Source organism: Lynx canadensis, chromosome E1 (genome assembly GCF_007474595.2).
Source record: "Lynx canadensis isolate LIC74 chromosome E1, mLynCan4.pri.v2, whole genome shotgun sequence".
Classification (NCBI taxonomy): domain Eukaryota; kingdom Metazoa; phylum Chordata; class Mammalia; order Carnivora; family Felidae; genus Lynx; species Lynx canadensis.
This window is the reverse complement of record NC_044316.2, coordinates 22,707,190-22,724,323: the sequence shown is the minus strand read 5'-3', so window position 1 is coordinate 22,724,323 and position 17,134 is coordinate 22,707,190. Positions and strand designations below refer to the sequence as shown.

At 47.3% G+C, this 17,134-nt stretch overlaps 1 protein-coding gene across 2 annotated transcripts; it reads left to right on the top strand.

Annotated features, from left to right (window-relative positions):
* The first annotated feature begins 698 nt into the window (after nucleotides 1–698).
* Nucleotides 699–14,211, top strand: HEATR9 (HEAT repeat containing 9). Of its 2 annotated transcripts, XM_030296684.1 has the most exons (15): nucleotides 699–971; nucleotides 2,081–2,130; nucleotides 3,838–4,019; nucleotides 4,280–4,406; nucleotides 4,614–4,670; nucleotides 4,862–4,918; nucleotides 5,584–5,641; nucleotides 5,978–6,108; nucleotides 9,968–10,150; nucleotides 10,771–10,863; nucleotides 10,973–11,092; nucleotides 12,164–12,237; nucleotides 12,927–12,978; nucleotides 13,421–13,507; nucleotides 13,751–14,211. In XM_030296684.1, the coding sequence occupies exons 1-15, from the start codon at nucleotides 884–886 to the stop codon at nucleotides 14,129–14,131; spliced, it is 1,740 nt and encodes a 579-aa protein (XP_030152544.1). In that variant the 5' UTR covers nucleotides 699–883; the 3' UTR covers nucleotides 14,132–14,211. The 2 variants fall into 2 exon arrangements, 1 of the variants encoding a protein (XP_030152544.1); XR_004342908.1 differs by lacking the exons at nucleotides 699–971; nucleotides 2,081–2,130; nucleotides 3,838–4,019; ... (7 more) ...; nucleotides 13,421–13,507; nucleotides 13,751–14,211 and having other exon boundaries at nucleotides 4,642–4,670; nucleotides 9,968–10,439.
* Nucleotides 14,212–17,134: the final 2,923 nt, after the last annotated feature.

The window sequence follows — 17,134 nt, the reverse complement described above, 5'->3', positions numbered from 1 at the left end:
GGGTTGCGGAGGGGTGGAGAGTGGAGAGATGAATGAACCACAAGCCACAATCTTTACCTTTAGGCAGATTAAATGTATGATACACACCTAAAAGGAAGCAATTGTTCAAAAGGCTGTGGTCACGCTGGGGTGGCGGTGGTGGAGGGGAAGGATACCACTGAAGTTGGTGAGGAGGGGGACCCAGGCAGACAAAAGAGACTTCAGAGATGAGATAACCTTTAAATGAAATTGGAAAGATTGGAGAAACAGTTTAGCAGGTAGGAAAGGAAAGGACTTGCAGGTAGAGCGAACAGCATATGCAAAAGTAGGAGGTCTGGAAGGCAGCTCGTCATGACACAGACAAAAGCCCAGTCTCTTGCTGCCAAGGAGGGAGGTGAGTATATAAAAGGGGCTTTCCCGTTCCTGCCATTTTCCTGGTGACTAATCCTAAGAACCACCCCTGCCCCTCACATGGGCTGATATGAGCTTGACAGTTCACCAAATGCTTTGACTCTCCTTCGAATTTATGCCTCACCTCAGCCCCTCTGACTCCCAGATGGACATGACTTTCCAGCTTTTCAGATGAGGAAACTGAAGCTCCTAGAGGTAAAGCGACTGGCTCAAGGCCACAGCCGTTAGATGCCAAGGGTTGGGGGCGGAGCTGGAGAATGGAACCGGAGAGGGGTTGGGGGCGGAGCTGGAGAATGGAACCGGAGTCTTCCATTTACCTAGGAGACCTGGTTGCTCAAAACATTCAGAAGCTTCTACCCACAGAAGCCCCGACTCCTCACCAATCCCTCTTGTGCCACAGAGGACAGGTCTCCCCCAGCTGTTCCCCCACATTCTCAACAGCCCTGGACTGCCCTGTCTGGGCTCCCTCTGGCCCCGCCAGGAGAAGAAGACGATGGCCTACGAAATATCAGCTGACATCCTTGACATCGCCACGTCGATGTTCAAGTACCCATGGCTGGAGTACCCAGAGAGGACCAAAGGTGAGGCTGGAATACAGACAGGAACAGAGTCAAGGTGGGGCCTGAAAAGAAAAGCTCTCTGGCTCCCTCTCCCAGACACAGGTCTGGTGAGTTCAACAAATCCACAGGAAGGGTCAGGGCAGGCCATTGGACACTTTGATGGCTCCCCACAGCCTTCAAAGAGGGTCACCAGGGCCCTCGAAGATGGGACATCTGTGTGTCCCCCCAGCTTCTGCTCACCTCTCTGCACCCTGCTCTCTGCCCAATTCCCCACCTCCCAGTCTTTGAAAGAATTTGTTCCCTGAACCTAACACTCTTCCCCCTTATCTATCTGGCTACCCCCTATGTGGATTAAAGACTGAGCCTGTGTATGATCGCCTCTGGTAAACCTTCCCTGATCCCTACAGCCAGAGTAGGGGGGCCTTCATCTGTACCACCTGTGCCTGTATCTTCACATTTTTCTCCCTTTGTTAGTTACTAGTAAACAGTTGTCTCACCAGCTAGACCAGTGGTTCTCAAAGTGTGTTCCCAGGACAAACAGCATCAGTATCTTGTTAGAAATGCAAATTCCCAGCCCCCACTCCAGATCTACTGAATCTATACTCAGACTGAGTGCCAGAAATCGATTTTAACAAGCTCCCCAGATGATTCTATGGCACACTCAAGGTTGAGAACCACTGAACAAGACCGCTGTTTTTCACCATCAGCTGTACATTAGAATCCTCTGGGGAGGGGTACCTGGGTGGCTCAGTCGGTTAAGCTCCAACTCTTGGTTTCGGCTCAGTTCATGATCTCACAGTTCATGAGTTTGAGCCCTGCATCAGGCTCTGCACTGTTGGGATTCTCTCTCTCTCTCTCTCTCTCTCTCCCCCCCCCCCTCTCTGCCCCTCTGCAACTTGTGCTCTCTCCCTCTCAAAATAAATAAATAAATATTAAAGGAAAAAACAATCCTCTGGGGAACTCTCTAAAATACCTAAGCCCTATCCCCAGAGAATCAAATTCAATTAGTCTAGCATAGGGCCAAAGCAGGTTAAAAGTTCCCCCCAATAATTCTAATACACAGTGTTCACTAAATGCTGAATAAGTGAATGCCTAAAAGGGTGATTCCTAGCCCACCGTTTGTACCACAGAACTCAGAAAAGCCATGGCTCCCGTTCGCCTGCCCTTGTCCCGCTACCAGGTAAGACCCCTAACTTTTGCCACCCTGGGAACTTTGTTGAAGTAGGAGCGTCAGCAGATGGCCCCTTTTCATTAAGGTCAGTTCACAGAACCCTTACACACTCACCCCTGGGGCTTCCACTAACTCTGTGTGACCTTGGACAAGTCACTTTCCCTCCCTGAGTCTCAGGAGCTTCCTCTGTCACAGGCTCCCTGTCCTGCTCCATTTGTAGAGTTGCTACAACATATTATCTGTAAGGCCTGGGCTATGCAGGCAGTGCTTAATAATGAGTCATCATTATTCATTAACACAGGGATCCTCATAGTTATAGTTGCCAAATAAAATACAGGATGCCCAACTAAATTTGCATTTCAGATAAACAATGAATACTTTTTTAGTATAAATATGTCCCAAATAGGGTATCCAATACCTGAAATCTAAATTTAACTGGACGTCCTGTTTTTCATTTGCTTGGTTTTCACTAAATCTGACAACCCTGCTCATTGTGAATCAATACTACACTTTCTGAAAAAATGGCAAAGATTTGACAATCTTCACTATGATCTTCTCAATCACCAAACTGAAAACCACTGGCTGAAGCCCCTCTTCTTTGTTGCTCAAAGAACTGACTCTGAGGAAGACTGGAGAAGAAACAGGAATGAATCCAAGCCAAATCTGCAGAGAAAGCCCCTGACCTACACACAACCCTTCACTACAATCAGAGCTACAGTTTCACAACCATTTAAGAGATAGATTTTTTTAAGTTTATTTATTTTGTGAAAGAACATGTGCATGAGTGGGGGAAGGGCATAGAGAGGGAGAAAGAGAGAGAATCCCAAGCAGCCTCCATGCTGTCAGCGTGGAGTCCAACACGGGGCTCGATCTCATGAACCCTAAGATCATGACCTGAGCCAAAACTAAGAATCGGGTACTTAACTGAGCCACCCAGGCGCCCCTAAGAGATAGAGTATTTAAAGAAATTCTGCTTTTCCAATGACACTGTTAAATTCCATGAGAGCAAGGTAACACCTGCCTCCCCAGCACCTAGGACAATGCTTGGCACTTAGCAGGTGCTCAGTAAGTACCTGCTGTATGTCTGAATGAAGGAGCAGTAGCCTGTCTTTTCCCCTCTTTACTCCACATCTGCCTCGCCCCTTGCCTTTCCCATCTCCTTGCCCTGATGGCCTTCTCAAAGTGCTCTGAGATCCTCAAATAACCAAACTGTGTACTAAGACTGGTTTACAGATCAACAATGGCTTCACAATCTTTATCCCATTTGTCCTTTGCAACAACGGGTACAGAGAGAACAAGGATTATTAGCTCCACTCTGCAGATGAGAAGACTGAGATCTTGGTGGGTGAAGTAACTTGCCCAAGTCACACAGGGTAGGGGTAGAAGTCCCGGACTCTAGCTCAGATGAGAGACTGAAGGGTGTCTCTCTTACCTAGTCCCTTTTTTTTTAAATGCTTATATATTTTAAGAGAACGAGAAGGGGAGGGGCAGTGAGAGAGGGAGAGAATCCCAAGCAGACCCCTGACTGTCAGCACAGAGGCCTACATGCGGCTTGATCCCACGAACCATGAGATCATGACCTGAGCCGAAATCAAGAGTCGGGATGCTTAACTGACTGAGCCACCCAGGCATCCCACCTAGTCCCTTCTTATCCTGGTCCTTTTCCTGGCTGAGGAACACCCCCCTGCCACTGTTGTGCCACTCACACCCCCCCAGATGCCAAAGGAGGAGTTTCCCCCTAGCCCAGAGTGCTGGAGGCAGCACCCAAGCAAGCCACTTTCAGTGCCTTACTGCTACTTCAAGAAGCCTGAGGTCTACACACACTGGCACACCCTATATGATAAGCGACAAGAACGGGAGGCCGAGAAGATGCTGCGGAAAATGAGAGATCACCCTAGGTGTGTTTTGACCTTTCCTATTCTCCACACCCTCCACACTTTCTGGGAAAAGAGAAGAAGGAGAAGGTAGGAGTGGGAGAGGGGGTGGGGCAAGCCCAGCTTATAGATCCCAGAGAGGACCCTGGGGTAGGAGGAGGCTCATCCGTCTTCCTCTGGTCCCATCTTTGAGCTGGGCTGAGGATCAAGGGCAGAGGAGAGTTTGTGAAGTAGGAGGGAGGGAACAAGGGGTCCAAGGCCAGCCTGTGCAATTTCTCACACAGGCAACTCAAAGAGGGCACCCCCATCCAAAAATTCCATCTCCCTATGAGCAAGCTGACTATACAATCTCAGACGGGATCCAAGCCCTCAGACCCTGCTGGGGACCCTCTGAAGTGGCAAAGATTAAAGGTCAGGGACCATGGTGGGAGGGAGAATGGGGAGACTCCCTTTGTGGGTGTCCTTACCTTGGGCTCACATTATCCTTCAGCCCTCAGTCCCTGCCTGCAAAATGGAGGGAGGAAAGGAAAAGGGACTGGATTGGATGAGCACCTGTTTGAAGTTCTACAACTATATTTATCCCTTTCTTCCTTTCCACTGGCTCCCTTGGATGGGCAGGAACTCACAAAAAGCCTGGAATCTCCCAGAGAGCCTGAGCAATTATATGCAGCACAGGTGAGAGGTGGCAAGGGTGGTGGAGCATAGTCACAGGAGCTAGCTGAGCTGGGGAGGAGAAAGATGCTTGGGGGAAGAAGTGAGGGAGGGAGGAGGTATTCAAGGCCAAACTCCAGCTGTATCCAAAGGACAGTAACTCATAGGGGTGCTGCCTGAGGGCTCTTCCCTTTCCTCCACCCCTGTTCCTGCAGGCTCTGGGGTGCCTGGGCGTCAGTGAGCAGTTTGTCATGGAGGCACTATGGCAGGTGGTGAGTCTGAGGCCACATGAAGCTCATGAGAGGAGGAACAGGGTCTGAGGTGTGTAGAGCACGGGCACATGGGCACAGACAAGGCTTGCCAGGGTGCAACGATGCTGGGTCAGATGCAGTGAGGAGAGCTGCCAGTGTGCAGCATGCACTATCTCATGCCCTTGGCTTCTCTGAAGGACAGCTTGATGGGGATGGAGGAATGTGAAGGTCCCCTTTGTCTAACAGAAAGACCCTCAACTGAAAAGCCAGGAAAGAACTTGGACTGAGTTCATTCTCTGCCTTAACTGATTTAATCCCCCGTGTTTATATGCCAATTTATAATGGGGAACATGCCTTCTTGTCCATATTCTCATTTAAATCTTACAAACTAGGAATAGGTGGTAGTATCTGCACTTTCCTAAAGATAAATGGAAGCTCTGAGAGGCCAGGTGACTTGCCCAAGGCCACATGGCTACTAGATACCGGATAGGGATTTGAACGAAAGTCTTACTCCCAAGTTGTGTTCCTTCCATTGCACCGCCCTGCCTGTACTCTATGTTTGAGCATAGACAGGTCACTCTCTAGACTTGGTCTCCTCATTTGTAAATGAAAAGTTGAGATGATTCTGAAAGCTCTGACATTCCATCAACTTATGGCATGTTTCCACCACCTGCCTCTTAAATCAGGCCCAAACGGGTTCAGAGAAAGTGAAGTCTGAGGCCTGTCAAAGCCTGGCCCTCCTGGGTGAGTATGTCCTCTCCCTGGGGGGTGGGGAGAAGTAGGGAAAGGTGAGAAAGGAAGCAGAGGAGCTCCTTTCCCCTTTGAGTAAGGAAAGTCACTTCAGCCTAGCACTGTGGGCAGAGAGAGGAAAGTGGGGTGAAAAGAGAGAAGAGACTGGAGGGAGAGAGAGAGGGCCCCTGGAACTGCAGCCATGCATGAGTGTCCTGAGAAGATGGGTAACACCTCAGGACCTAGTACTTAGAACTTCTGTCTCGAGGGCACAGTCGAGTCAAATGAATCCTGGCAGAGAAGAACAGTCCCTGAGGCTCTGCCCTGACCTGAGGACCCTCCCTGTCCAAGGTTGCCTGAATAAGCATGTGATCCAGATTCTCATCACACAGTTGAAGGGGCAAAATGAGGAGGAAAGGCTGGATTCTCTGACACGGCTACGAGTGGCTCTCAACTCCCAGGCTGCTGTCCCCAAAGACAAGGTGACTGGGAGGGGAGAGTCAGTAACTGCAGCAAGGTAATTGATGGTGTTGGCTGGGGTTAGGTCAGGGAGAAGGTAACCCGGCTCCTAGCCTTGATGGGAGAAGACACTGTCTTTGTGGAGTTCCCTGTGGAATAGCTTCCCTGCACAGAAGCACTGGCATAGCCACTTCGTGGTCACACGAGCTCTGACAAGCCAGCTTTCAGAGCCGCAGTTTGTCCATTTCTAAACTCTTGACAGTAACTACACTCATCGTGGTGAGCACTGAGTAATGTACAGAATTGCTGAATCACTATATTGTACACCTGAAACCAACATAAAAATTAATGGATTAAGGGTGCCTGGGTGGCTCAGTCAGTTGAGCATCTGACTCTTGATTTTGGCTCAGATCATGATCCCGGGGTCGTGGGATGGAGCCCTGTGTCCTGCTCTGTGCTGAGTGTGGAGCCTGCTTGGGATTCTCCCTCTCTCCCTCTGCCCCTTTCCCTAGCTTGCTCTCACCCTCTTTCTAAAACTAAAAACCAATAATGGATTAAACCAATAAATAAAATGAAGATAGTAATTATAGCAATGTTGGGAAGACTAAATGCAATAATGTAGATGAAGCATCTAGTTCAACGCCTGTGCTTTTTAAGTGGTAATCATTATCATCCTTAAAAACCTACTAAAGAAAAAACCTCTCTCAAGAGGGGAAAGGGATCAAGAGTCTGCTGACACTAATCAAAATTTTTCCCCTTTTAGGATCCTCTTACTTTGATTCCATCACTGTTCCACGTGAAGTAGAATTCATCATCCATCCATTTACTCAACAAATATGTATTAAACAGCTATCACATGCCAGGCACTGTCCTAGGCCCTTGAGATACATCAGTGAACTAAACAGGCTAAGATCCCCTGCTCTTGTGGAGCTTACCTTCTAGTCGAGGAGATATTTAATAACCAATAAACTTAATTATATAGTATGTTACAGGTAACCAGTGCAGTGGAAAAATTACATAGCAGGGTGAGGATGATCAGGAATGCCAAATGGGGACAGGAACAGGTTGTAGTTTTAAACCCAGAAGGGAGGGAAGGCCTCATTTAGAAGGGGTCATCTGAGCAAAGACATAAAGAGGGTCAAGGCGTTAGCCTTGCAGGTTATCTGAAAGAAGGCATTCCCGGCAGAAGGACCAATCAATGCAGAGACCCTGAGGCAGGAGCGTGCTTGGATGGTCAAGGGACAGCAAGGAGGCCAGTGTGGCTGAAGCGGAGTGGGAATAGAGAAAGCAGTAGGAAATGAAGATATGTCAAAGTAGTAAACAGGAGACTCAATTATACTAGATCTAGATCTACTAGATCCACTAGACTAGATCATACTAGGTCATTGCTTTCTGGACGACTTTAGTATTTGGGCTTTTCACTCTGAGTGAAGTAAGAAGCCATTACACATTTTGAGCAAAGCAGTGACATGATCTAGCTTACATTTCAAAAGGTTCACTATGACTGCTGTTCTGAGAAATATGGGGAGGTGGGAGTGGGGTGTCAGGTGTAAGCAGAAAGACCAATTAGGGGCTACTAAAGCAATCCTGGTGAGATATAATGGTGGCGTGGACCACGGTGGTTGCAGTGGGGCTAGTAAAATTCTGACAGGTAGAATGTGAACTATAAAATTTTTTTTTCAACGTTTATTTATTTTTGGGACAGAGAGAGACAGAGCATGAACGGGGGAGGGGCAGAGAGAGAGGGAGACACAGAATCGGAAGCAGGCTCCAGGCTCTGAGCCATCAGCCCAGAGCCTGACGCGGGGCTCGAACTCACGGACCGCGAGATCGTGACCTGGCTGAAGTCGGACGCTTAACCGACTGCGCCACCCAGGTGCCCCTTTTTTTTAAAAAAAATTTTTTTTTTCAACGTTTATTTATTTTTGGGACAGAGAGAGACAGAGCATGAACGGGGGAGGGGCAGAGAGAGAGGGAGACACAGAATCGGAAGCAGGCTCCAGGCTCTGAGCCATCAGCCCAGAGCCTGACGCGGGGCTCGAACTCACGGACCGCGAGATCGTGACCTGGCTGAAGAATGTGAACTATAAAAGACAGTGAGGAAACAAGGATGAAGCCAAGGTTTTGGCCTAGCAGCTGAAGGATGGAGTTGTTATCCACTAAGATGGAGAAAGCTGCAGGTGGAACAGGTTTGAAGGTAGTATCGGAAGTCCTGTTTTGGACAAGTTATGTTTGAGATGTCTATTGGACCTCCAAGGGAGACAGCAGGTAAACAGTTGTATGTACAATTTGGAGTTTAGAAGTCTGAACTAGAGAAAGGAATTTATAAGTTGTTGGCATACAGACAGCATTTAATGTCATTCAATTAGATGAGGTCAGTAGAACCAAGAATCAAGTCTAGGGGCATCCCAACATTGAGAGCTCAGGGAGAAGAGGAAGAACCAGGAAATAATGATAGGTGGCCAATAGGTAGGAAGACAACTCAAGAGTCTTGAGATTCTGAAAATCAAGTGAAAAACATATATCAAGGAAACAAATCAACTGTATCAAATAATATAAGGACTGAGAATCAATACACAGATTAACTATGCAGGAATCCTTGAATATCTTAACAAGAACAATTTTGGTGGGGGTGGGTATAGGTCTGACATAATGAGTTTAAGAGTGAACGGGAGGAAAGAAATTAGAGATGGCAAGAATGGACAATTTTCCAAGTGTTGTTGGAAAGGGCTGTAGTTGGTACTGGGGGTGGATTTTAGAAAAAAAAAAAAATAACAGCATGTTTCTATTCTAAGGGATAATGATCCAGTAGTCAGAAAAATGATAATTTTGAAGGGAGAAGAAAGAGTTGTGCACAAATGTTCTTGATTTGGTGAGAAGAGATGAAATCTAACACACAAGTAGAGAGATTGACTTTAGATAGATGGTCAGAGTACCCAGTAGTAAGAGGAAGGGAAGAACATATAGGTGCAGGTGTTGAAAGTTTAATAGAAATGGTGGTTAGGTGTCTTTGGAACTTCTTTTCTAGTTGCTTTTATTTGCTCAGTAAAGAAGCAAGGTCATCAGCTGAGAATAAGAACAGAGGAAGAAGTGTTAGAGGTTCCAAAAGGACAGGGTGTGAATCAGGAGAGGGAAAAAGACTTGCCCAAGGAAAAACAGTATGGTTACTAGGTAGGACTAAGGGTCTACGTGAGGTTTGTGTTCATACGTTTAAAGCAAGATCAGCCATCATGACTGTGGGCTTTTCTCCAGAAAGTACAGGCACAAAGTGGGAAGTTGACTACAATGAAGCAAGAAGAGGTAAAGGAGTTGAGTGAGGCAGAGAAGTGACTATAGTAGGACCATGAAGTTTAAGCTGGGTAGAGAGTGAAGAAAATGAGCAATAAAAAGGTGCTCAGTGAATTGTTAATCCTTGTGGAGTCCAACAATTACTGGCATCAGGAAGTTAGCTGGAAAGATAAGCGGTGATGGTCAGAGAATGAGATCCATAAAACGGAGATCATGGAGAAGCCGTAGTAATGGGTAATGATAAAAACCTGAGAATTAGGGGCTGACACAGAATGAAGGACAAGGTTATTGGATAGCAGGAGTGGGATCAATGGCATGTATATTTTTTAAATGGCAGGAATTAAGACAGCAGAAGTGTTAAAGAGAATGACATCCATCCATCCAGGATGGATGTCATAGAGAAATGAAGGGATATGACCTAGGAGCATGTGGATGACAGCAAAAATAAGGGGACATGGGTAAATTAATCTGATGACATGAGATTCATTTTAGGGAGGAAGAAGAATGCTCTGGAAGTAAGAGTGAACTGCCCTCTTAACAATGTCTGGATGAAGATATAGTTCCCCTGGCTATTTCACTTCTTGTCTCCCTCAGAGAACTCAAGTCGGGGATGAAGAGAAGTTGGTGCCTGTTCTGCAGATGCTGATAAAGAAGTCATCGAATGAAGCAGCTGTGGAGGCAGCCTTGTGCTTGGGTTTCCTGAGGCCCTGCAGCAAAATAGCCCAAGAGTTCTTGCTGCAATGCCTAAGCCAAGGGTCCAAAACCCAGCGGATGAAGGTGTGAGGGGCAGAAGGCTGGACTCCCTGGGGAGTGCTGGGGAACCAAAGGCCAGTGCTGACTTTGGTACAGTTTGGACCCCGTCATACTCAACCAAAGAAGCTTCAGCAGGGAACACTGTGGGGTCCTCTGTGTGTCTGTGAATATGTATATACATGAGTATGGGGTCACATAGACATAAGCGTACATGCACGTCTGTGTATGTTTGATTTGAAATAGTGTTCATTTTAAATGTGCACATATGTGGGGCTCCTGGGTGGCTCAGTCGGTTAAGCGTCCGACTTCGGCTCAGGTCATGATCTCACGGTTCATGAGTTCGAGCCCCGTGTCGGGCTCTGTGCTGACAGCTTGGAGCCTGGAGCCTGCTTCACATTCTGTGTCTCCCTCTCTCTCTGCCCCTTCCCTGCTCATGCTCTGTCTCTGTCTCAAAAATAAAAACATTAAAAAAAATGTGCACATATGTGCACACATGAACTCATGCTCTCACTCAAGAGGCCAAGAGGCAGGAGAATGGACCCCAACTGTTCCCTGTGAGTTTTAGGCTCAGCCCTCAAGCCTACCTGGCCATCCAGATGCCTCTTGGCCCTGTACACCCCATCCCACCTGCCTGCCCCCCACAGGCACTTAGGATGCTGGTCAAGATGATGCATGTACACTCAGCCACAGTCATCAGGGCCATCCTAGACCAGCTGTGCTCTTCTAGTGTCCTGGAGGTAAGGTCTAAGGCTACCTAGCACCCTTCCTTCTCCAGCAATAGGATGGGAATGATGAAGAGGGATGATGAAGAGTCTATCCTTCATACCTCCCCACCTCTGCCCTTAGCACCGCTTTGAAGCCACCCAGATGCTCAAGACCATTGGACTGGAAAAGATCCAGGCACAAGGGCTGGAGGGATTCACATTTGACCTGCTCTGGAGGAAGACTTACAATGAACCTTTCCTTGTGAGACCAAAGCTCCCAAGCCCAGGCAACCCAAACCCGTCTCCTCTCCCTTCTCTGAAGACCTCCCTGACTTGGCTCCCATCACACGGCCCCAAAACGTATCACATTCACTCTAACGCATTCCCTGTTCCCCTAATGCAGCCCATGTTTTCAAGCCACCTTGCCTTTGCAAGGGAGGCAGTTCTCTCAGCACAATGACAAGTCAACCCTCCCTCCCTCTGCAAGGTGAAAACTATCTCATGCTATTATTCACTCCCTCCCTCCTTCTGCCTGTTATAATACCATTGCTGCTGCAAGGTCAGTCCAAACACCTCCTATGGAAAGCTTTCCCAAATCACCTCCACCAGAATCAACCCTGCATTCCTCTGTGTTCCTTTGCTTTTATCTCTATTCTACCTTGTTACAGAACCAGCCACAGAACTTCCAAAGCCATTTTTCTGAAATGTAAATCAGATTGTGTCTCACCTCTGCATAAAATTTTTCAGTAGCTCCCCAGTGCCCTCAGAATGGCTTACATTGCCCTTCACCACCCAAGGCCTGCTCACCTCTCTAGCTTCAGCTTTCCCCACTCCCACTCACGGCCACACACCAGCTATGCTTAAGATCACCCTGTCCTGGTTTATACCTGCTATCTCAGTGTAACTCCTCAGAGTGCCCCACTCTGAAGAGTCTCGGTGTGGTCACCTAGCTACGCTGAACTCCTTTTTGTTTCCTAACCTCTCTGTGCTCTCTTGCCTCTAAGCTTTTGTACATGCCCTCCTCTCTGCCCCAAAGTCTCCCACCCCCACCCTTCTACTGGTTAACTCCCATCCACCTTTCAGGCTGCAGCTGAGGCATTGCTTCCTCCAGAACATCTTGCTGGTACCCAGACTGAGGAGGCCCTATTTTCACCCTATACTTAGCTCATTTGTAACACTTACCACAGTAGTGTACATGTCTACTCACCCGCACGCTTCCCCTACCAGACCTCAAGGCAAGGACCATACATAGCACAAGGTAAAGGTTTGTGAGCACTTAAAGGCACACTCCTGCATTCCTTTTCTCTACTGTCCCACCTTAATCCTTCTTCAGGCTATGAGACAGGCTGTGGCTGAAACTGTGGAAGAGCTGAAGATGAAGCCTACGATGATGAACCTGGTGGAGGCGTGAGTGGCTCAGGCTGGCAGAAAGGGGCACAGGGTCAGAGAGAGCTGAGAATCTGATCCCAGTTCTCTTGCCTGTGCCCCTGGCCAAGTTACTTTGACCCCTGGGATTTTCATTGGCAAAAGGGTACTGCTAATACCTACCACTCAGGGCTGCTATAAAATATAAAACATAAAAGCTCGAATTAAGATGAGGACATGAAAGGGACCTGTAAAAGGTAGAGTTCTGGGGGCACCTGAGTGGCTCAGTCGGTTGAGCTTCCGACTTCAGCTCAGGTCATGATCTCATGGTCTGTGAGTTTGAGCCCTGTGTCGGGCTCTATGCTGACAGCTCAGAGCCTGGAGCCTGCTTCAGATTCTGTGTCTCCCTCTCTCTCTGACCCTCCCCCACTCATGCTCTGTCTCTGTCTCAAAAATAAATAAACATTAAAAAATAAAAATAAAAAAATAAAAAGGTAGAATTCTGGACAGATGCAAGTCTTAATTGTCATTTGGTACCTCTTGGCAAATTGTAGTATCTGCCTTTCCCTTCCCAGCCCCTTTCCTAACCCAAGAAACAAGAGGGAGAAATTGATGTAATCAGCATCACTCTCTGGCCTTGTGCTCGATTCACTCTGGGCTGTCAGAAGAAACAACCAGCCCTCCTCCTCCTACCCTCTAACTGGATAACACATTCACTTCCTTCCACACAGGCAACTAATGAACTCAAATGCCACTGCGCGCCAGGAAGCAGTCATCTCTTTGGTAAGGCCAGCCCTGCTTCTCTGACCAGATGTATTGATGGCAAGGGGAGTAGGCAATTGAGGGCAATTACTTCAGGGAAGAAAGGACTGTAAAGTTTGGGGAGGTTTGGTGGTTTATATTAGAATTCCAGCCCTACCACGAATTCAGCAATGACCTTTTCTTCAGAATTGGAAGTAGGTGGGAAAAGGGACAGGAGATGGGTATGAGAGGCATTGCTTAGATATTGCAGAAATTGTCTTGACTCTTTCTGGTGAACAGTATGTACTGGAACCCAATGCGGTGGCCCCAAAAGGGAAGGAAAGGGATACACCTCAGCTGGGAAGCCACAGCTCCCCCTCTCTCCAGGCCAGATGACAGGGTCATCATGGAGACTAGAATGGAAAAGAGCACAGATGGGGCATCTTCCTAGGCTGACTACTTAGGCACATTCTGCCTCTGCCAGGGCGTCCTGGGGATCCACAGCCCACAAGTGTTCCACTTGCTGTTGGACATGCTAGATGCGGAAAAGAGCCAGGCTGTGAAGAACAGTGTAAGGCATTCCTGCCCACCTCTTCCTCTTCTCTACCCTTCCTCCAAGCCTCCCCCATCCATCCTTACCACTTGCTCTTTGTCAGGAGGGAGGAAAGGGAATAAGCCCTCACACACTATACCTTGACTTCATTCCGTGGGACCCCAGTGGCCTGTGGCCAGAGCACCCCCTCACTGGGACACCCCCTCCCCTCCCAGCCTTAGCCTGAAGTAAACCAGCCATAGGACCTTTGTTTCAATGCAGCTACAAGAAACATTAACTCTCCTGGCCTCAACTGATCCTTGGATCCAAAACAAGCTAAAGAACAAGGTTACCTTTGTATATGAAGCACCTAAGACCAATGAGGAGGCAGAGCCTACAAGGTTCCGGAAAGACCCTGAGAACCCAGAAGAGTTAAATATCCAAGACTTTCAACTAGCACAGCTGAACCCCTTGTTTATTGCAAAGTCCAGAGCCACATCAGACCAACAGAAAAAGCTGAGTGCCCAGAGAGAGTCTGCCTTCTATCTCACTTCTACCTTCCCAACATGTTTCTCTAAACCAAAACACAAGGCACAGGCCACAGGGCCCTGGGTGCCAGGGATCAGGAAGCAGCTCCAGATCCTTGCTAAAACCTCTAAATAGGTCAGTTCTTTGGGCCTAGCCCCCATTCTCTTCCTGATGTTACTTCTCAGGTTCCCCTGGGAAAACAACCTATACTTATCTTCCATGAATAAATGAGTGTCACTCTACCTACCACTGCTGTTCCTTTTGTCAGAGGCTGCACTGAAACTCCTGTCTCCACACTCTTGGTTAAGTGTTATTTATTTTTCATTTGTTTCAACCGTTTATTTATTTTTGAGACAGAGCATCAGCCAGGGAGGGGCAGAGAGAGGAGAGACAGAATCCAAAGCAGGCTCCAGGCTCTGAGCTGTCAGCACAGAGCCCGACCCGGAGCTCGAACCCATGAACCGTGAGATCATGATCTGAGCCAAATGATCTCAGACGCTCAACCGACTGAGCCACCCAGGCGCCCTGAGTATTAATTCACTCAGTCACATGTCCTTCTCAAAAAGGGAAAGAGAAGACAGAGACAGAGCTGTTCCAATGGCCAGTCTGCCTCCCTAAATCAAGCCCTTGTCTATACCCAGAATTTGATGAGCTTCTGCCTAGAATGGGCTGCAAACAGGAAAAATAGAAAACCCTGCAAAGCTGGACTCTTGGGGCATTTCCTCTTACTAAATTGCCCCCTAACCATTTCCCAGTGGTTAGGAGATAATGAGGCTGTAATCAAGACCAGCCATCTTCTCTGTCTCTTCTACACTTGCTTTCTGCCTTCCTCAGAGCCATTCCCTGTGACAGACTCACTCTACTCTTGAAAACTGCTTCAGTTTCTCACTTATTTGTACTAAAGGCTTCAGTTTCCCTTTACCAATAGGACCTGCCACACCAATCCCAACAACCTACAAAAGGAAAATCCCAGGAGTGAGTGGGTGGCTCAGTTGGTTAAGCATCCGACTTGATTTCAGTTCACGTCATGATCCCAGGATCTGTCAGCGCAGAACCTGCTTGGGATTCTTTCTCCCTCTCCCTCAAAATAAATAAGTTAACGTAAAAAAAAAAAAAAAAAAGGAAAAGTTCAGACTCTGGAGTCAGACAAATCTGAAATTGAATCCTAGGGTCCAGGGTCCATCACTTACTTGATCTTTGACTTTGGACAAGTTAATCTATTTCTTCGCCTATAATAAAATGAGAATAATCCATACTACTTGAGAGAGCTCCTATGAGGAGCAAAACAATAATATAAAGCCCAATAGAGTGCTTAGCATCACACAGTAAGCACTCAAATTGAGTGTTTCTCTCTTCTCCTCTCTTCAGTGTTATCATGTGTGCCTGTGACCACTGGAGGTTAAAAATGTCCTGCCACCCCTATATCCTCCCCAATCTTATTGAAGTGACCTAATGTGAGGTCAAGTTCTTCCCATCAAGCAGAGAAAGGTCGAAGTAAAACAGATGCTCCTTTCCATTCCCCACACTCCAGGTTCTAGAGTGGTCTGGTTATTCTGAATAAAACATGGTATGTTTCATTCAGATGTTATCTCCCTACCTACCCCAGTACTTTCAGATGCACGTTTTGCCTTACAGAGTTGTAAGTAAAAACACACAGACCAAAGATGGCAAAAATGGATCTTCCTTTCTCTTACCCACTCTGCACCTTTGGGCCAATGAGTAACCTAACACAAATTTCCGTGCACCTTAACAGCCTGTGGGTACAAACAAGCACTTATTACCTAATTTAGGCTCTCAACTACTATAAAATCCTGCCCACAGATCTCTAACCCCTCCTCCTACTCCTCCATATTTCTGGCTTTCTAGAGGATATCTTGTTACTCAACCAGGTAATAGTCTCTGCTCAGCAGTACCTCAATCCTAATTTCACCAATCCTCATCAGAAGACTTAAGACAGCCTTCAGCATAAAGCCCTGCAGAAAGGACCCACCATCCAGTACACCACCAATGTAGCAAAGCCTTCCCAATAAGTACCAAAACTACCTAGACGCAATACTCTGACAAACACGCTTAATCCTAGCTGTGGCCAGTTTCTCTCTGAGGCCTGAAATGCCCACTTCTCTCAGTCGCCAGGATCTGTTGCTATTGCTCTTTGGACACCATCCAAAATGTATGTTCCCTCCTCTTTTCCCTCTTTCTAATGAAACCTCTGAATATACCCTCTAATTCTGAAGGCAGAAAAAAAAAAAAAAAAAAAGCAATAAACACGCTCCACCTCTTCTTCCAACATTCTCATCCATCTCTGTGCCATAACTGAAATCTAGCTCTCTCTCCTGAATGCCATGACCTCTTCCCAAAAGGTGTTGCTCATCCTTCTCCATTCCTTCCAATGTCATCATTGCCCTGTGCCTTTATATAAAACTCAAGTGTCTTGGCTCTCTAGTTATACCATCCTCTGGTTCACTTCTCTGTTTTCTTATTCGTTGCCTGAACCTCGGTCTTCCTATCACCATGATGTAACAACCACCCAACACCCAGATCCTCAGTTCTTGATCTCAAATACAAAGGCCTTTCCCTTCCACTCACTTTAGCCATCCACTTCCATGGCCACACCCAGCCCTTATCATCCCCAGGAATTGCTCCATCTCCCAAATCCTGAATATCTACTTTCTGACCCAAACCTTCTATCTATCCAGCTTATCCTCAATATCAGTTCTCTGAATCTCATCAGTAACACCATTCTTGACATCCCTACATTCTCCACTAACTTGTTTTTTTCTTCCTATTCAGCCTAGACTCCATCCATCAACCACTATCTCTACTCTTCTCATACCTCCAACAGGTATGAAACAAATCTGAAATTTTTATTCAGATTACTAGTATCTGACTAGTAAAATCTCTAACCCTGAATCAAACTGCCTCTGTTCCTATAACCAGGTTGCTAATTAAATATGGGGAAAAATCCGGGGCACCTGGGTGGCTCAGTCAGTTAAGCACCTGACTTTGGCTCAGTTTTGTGAGTTCAAGCCTGCTGTTGTCCTCAGATCCTCTGCCTCCCTCTCTCTCTGCCCCTCCCCTGTTACGTCCTCTCTCTCTCCCATCCAAGTACTAACGAGGCCCGACTCTGCTTAGCTTCCA

Bases quoted from the DNA above. Each gene is read 5' to 3' on its own strand.
- HEATR9 (XM_030296684.1), top strand. From the start codon at position 884: ATGGCCTACGAAATATCAGCTGACATCCTTGACATCGCCACGTCGATG. The intron at 972-2,080 runs GTGAGGCTGGAA...TTTGTACCACAG, and splicing joins GTACCCAGAGAGGACCAAAG to AACTCAGAAAAGCCATGGCT. The intron at 5,642-5,977 runs GTGAGTATGTCC...TCCCTGTCCAAG, and splicing joins TCAAAGCCTGGCCCTCCTGG to GTTGCCTGAATAAGCATGTG.